This window comes from Colobus angolensis, unplaced genomic scaffold (assembly GCF_000951035.1).
Source record: "Colobus angolensis palliatus isolate OR3802 unplaced genomic scaffold, Cang.pa_1.0 Scaffold42, whole genome shotgun sequence".
NCBI lineage: Eukaryota > Metazoa > Chordata > Mammalia > Primates > Cercopithecidae > Colobus > Colobus angolensis.
The window spans coordinates 1,191,380-1,194,547 of NW_012117599.1; the positions used below are offsets into that span (position 1 = coordinate 1,191,380).

Here is a 3,168-nt window from a genome sequence, read left to right on the forward strand (position 1 = left end):
AAAAAAAAAAAAAAAAAGAATCCCTAATATGGTTAAGGAGAAATGGTGTTAATTCATGACCTAGTTTCTCAGGGCTTTGTAAAACTCTAAGGGATTTGAGTTTCTTCCTGAAGCCAGTGGAAGGCTACTTACTGAGGCAGGAAGGGGCAGGAGGAGCAGTAACAATAGACTGGAGGAGAGTAAGTTGGGGTCACCCAGTCAAGAGAAACAGGAATACAGCCTCGTTGGCAGAGAGCTGGAGAGGAGGTGGGTAGGTTTCAGAGACCCTTTGGAAACAGAATGTCCAGAGCCAGTGACCAACAGAACGTAATAAGTGAGGCTGACTCCCCTTGCTGAGGCCCATTTTCTGCCGTGGGTGATAAGGTGGTCAGGGGTGCGATGCACCCAAGTGTGCTCTCTAAAGAAGGAGAAGGTAGGAGGGAAATGGTGAACCCCATCTCTGACATGTGGTGTGAGACATCAACAGAGACCAGCTCTGGAGCCTGCTAGACACAGGGATGTGACATCCACACACCAAGGTTTGAACCTGTGGTCGTGGAAGAAATTGCCTGAGGAGAGTAGGTGGAATGAAAGGAGAAGGAAGTTTTGAGGATGCCACAGTCTTTAGAGGCAGGTGAAAGAAGAGAAGGGGTTTGTAGAAGAGGTTGGAGAGGAACCTGCAGAGGTGGACTCAGGAGTGGAGATCTGCAGAAAGGAGTGACAAGCAATCTCGAATGTGGCAGAGAGAAAGGGCGAGGACTGAGAGACATATGCTGGTTATTAGGAAGAGATCAGTAGCCTTGGAGATTGGCTAGGAGAGAAGCTGGGCTGCCATAGGTGGGAGGGAGAGGTAGGAGCCAGTGCACAGAGACAAACCTAAGAAACCTGATTCAAAGCCAGGTGTGGGAGTCTGAGATAGGAGGATCACTTGAGCCCCAGGAGTTTGAGACCAGCCTGGGCAACATAGTGAAACCATGTCTCTAAAAAATAAAAGTATTGTTTTTTTTTTTTAAGACAGAGTCTCGCTCTTGTTGCCCAGGCTGGAGTGCAATGGCACGATCTCAGCTCACCGCAACCTCCACCTCCTGGGTTCAAGCGATTCTCCTATCTCAGCCTCCCGAGTAGCTGGGATTAGAGGCATGCACCACCACGCCCAGCTAATTTTGTATTTTTAGTAGAGATGAGGTTTCACCATGTTGGCCAGGATGGTCTCGATCTCTTGACCTAGTGATCCGCCCACCTCAGCCTCCCAAAGTGCTGGGATTACAGGTGTGAGCCACTGCGCCTGGTTTCAAAGTAAATTTTTTTTAACGTGAAAGGAAATGAGAACAGGTGGTAGCTAAATGGGGTTCAGATGGGAGAAGGAAAGTTATTTTTTTAAATAGGGCAGACCTGAGCTAGTGAACAGACTGGGGGATGCAAGAATGGGGCAGAGGTTGGAACAGAAGCAAGAGGGACTCATATGACGGACGGGAGGCCCAAGCAATCACCTGGTGAGAACAGCCGAAGTTGGGGGGATAGTGGGCAGCTGGAGCAGGAAGTGGGAAGGTTCAACCTTTCTGGTAGTATGCATGTATGTGTGTGTGTGGGAGGGGGTGGGTGTGGGTGTGTGTAAAATCTCAGCTCTACACCCCATCCACATTGTGTCTTCTGAGGGAAAGGGTTTAGTCAAAAAGGAAGAAGCATCTCTGCTTGGAATGGAGATGGGATGGCCCAACCCAGAGCCTACCCTGACAAGGGAGGAGACCACCGCCTTCCCAGCCCCCTGATTTCAGGAAGGGAGGGAGCCAGGGCTGGCTGGGCGGAGGGGCCAGGTGATGGAAGTCCTGGAGGAACTGTCCTGGATCAGCCAGGTGCGAGGGAGCCTCTGAAACCCTTTGAGATGGAGAGAAGGGAAGATGGCTTTGAAAGAAAGAGAGTACCTCATCCTTGCCTCCCTGCCCATCGATCTAATCCTTGGCTTATGTACTGGGGGTGGGGGGGTGGGGGCGGTTATTGTTTTAGAAACACCAGAACCGCCAAAAGTATGGGCTGTGCGTCATCTTCCTCTCCTGCACCATGATGCCCAACTTTGAAGACCTGATCCATTTCGAGGTCAGCATCGGTCACTACGGGAACAAGATGGACCTGAATTACAAGCCTCTCGTCTCAAGCACACAGTACAGCCCAGTGATATATGATGGTAATTGTCAGATTCTGGCAAAGAGTAGAGAGCAGCCACTGCATGCCAGACCCCGTGCTGGGCTCTCTCAGGGGTATTAGCTCATGGAAGATTCATAGGCATTATTTACCTATATTTCACACATGAAAAAATGAGGTTCAGGGAGGTGAAGTCATTTGCCTAACTGTATAGCTAGCAGGTGGTGAACCCAAGAGTCGAAACTAGGTGTTGATGTGAAGTCCTTCGCTACACTGCTTTCCACACTATAACTTCTCCAGCCTCATCGTTTCCCCTACTACTCTGAACCAACTACCCAACCAACTACCCCTCCAGCCTTGAACCACCTCCCATCCATCCATCCTCCACCCCACCAGTTCATGCATCCATCTATTTTTTTATCCATCCACTCAACCACTCAACTCTCACCTACCCACCTACCCCAACATCCAACCAACTACCCCTCCAGCCGTTCATTCACTCCTCCAGTATATACTTATTGCACACCTAGAGTGGGGACTATGGAGCAGCGGTTCTCAGCGAACAAACCCAAGGCCAGCAGCAGCAACATCACTTGGGAGCTTGTTAGAAATGCAGATTCTCGACCCCACGCTAGACCTAGAGAATCCAGTAACCGGGGGAAGAGGCCCCAGTCTGTGTTTTCTCAAGCCCTCCAGGAGACTGGGGTGCATGCTCCAGTTTGAGAACCACAAGCACTGCTGTCTCACTTTCATCTTTTTCAGCTTTACTGTCTCATCACCCATTCTGAGCCTTCTGGGCATCCCACTTCCCTACCTCTCTTTTTTAAAAAGTTTTATTGAGATATAATTCACAAGCCATACAGTTCGCCCACTTAAGTTTGTACAATGGTTTTTTAGTATATTCACAGAGTCATACAACCATCACCACCATCAATTTTAGAACATTTCCTTATCCGGAAAAGGAACCCTATGCCCGTTGGCAGTCACCCCCCATTTATCTCCCATCTTCCCAGTCCTAGGCCACCACTAATCTACTTTCTTTTTCTTTTT

The 3,168-nt window shown here is 49.3% G+C and overlaps 1 protein-coding gene across 1 annotated transcript in view; it reads left to right on the top strand.

Annotated features, from left to right (window-relative positions):
* FER1L5 (fer-1-like family member 5) overlaps positions 1 to 3,168 on the top strand; it is a 70,920-nt gene that overhangs the window by 35,021 nt on the left and 32,731 nt on the right. Inside the window, exon 15 of the mRNA XM_011956646.1 lies at positions 1,984 to 2,161. Within this exon, the coding sequence (XP_011812036.1) occupies positions 1,984 to 2,161 (178 nt within the window). The remainder of the gene's footprint in view (positions 1 to 1,983; positions 2,162 to 3,168) is intronic.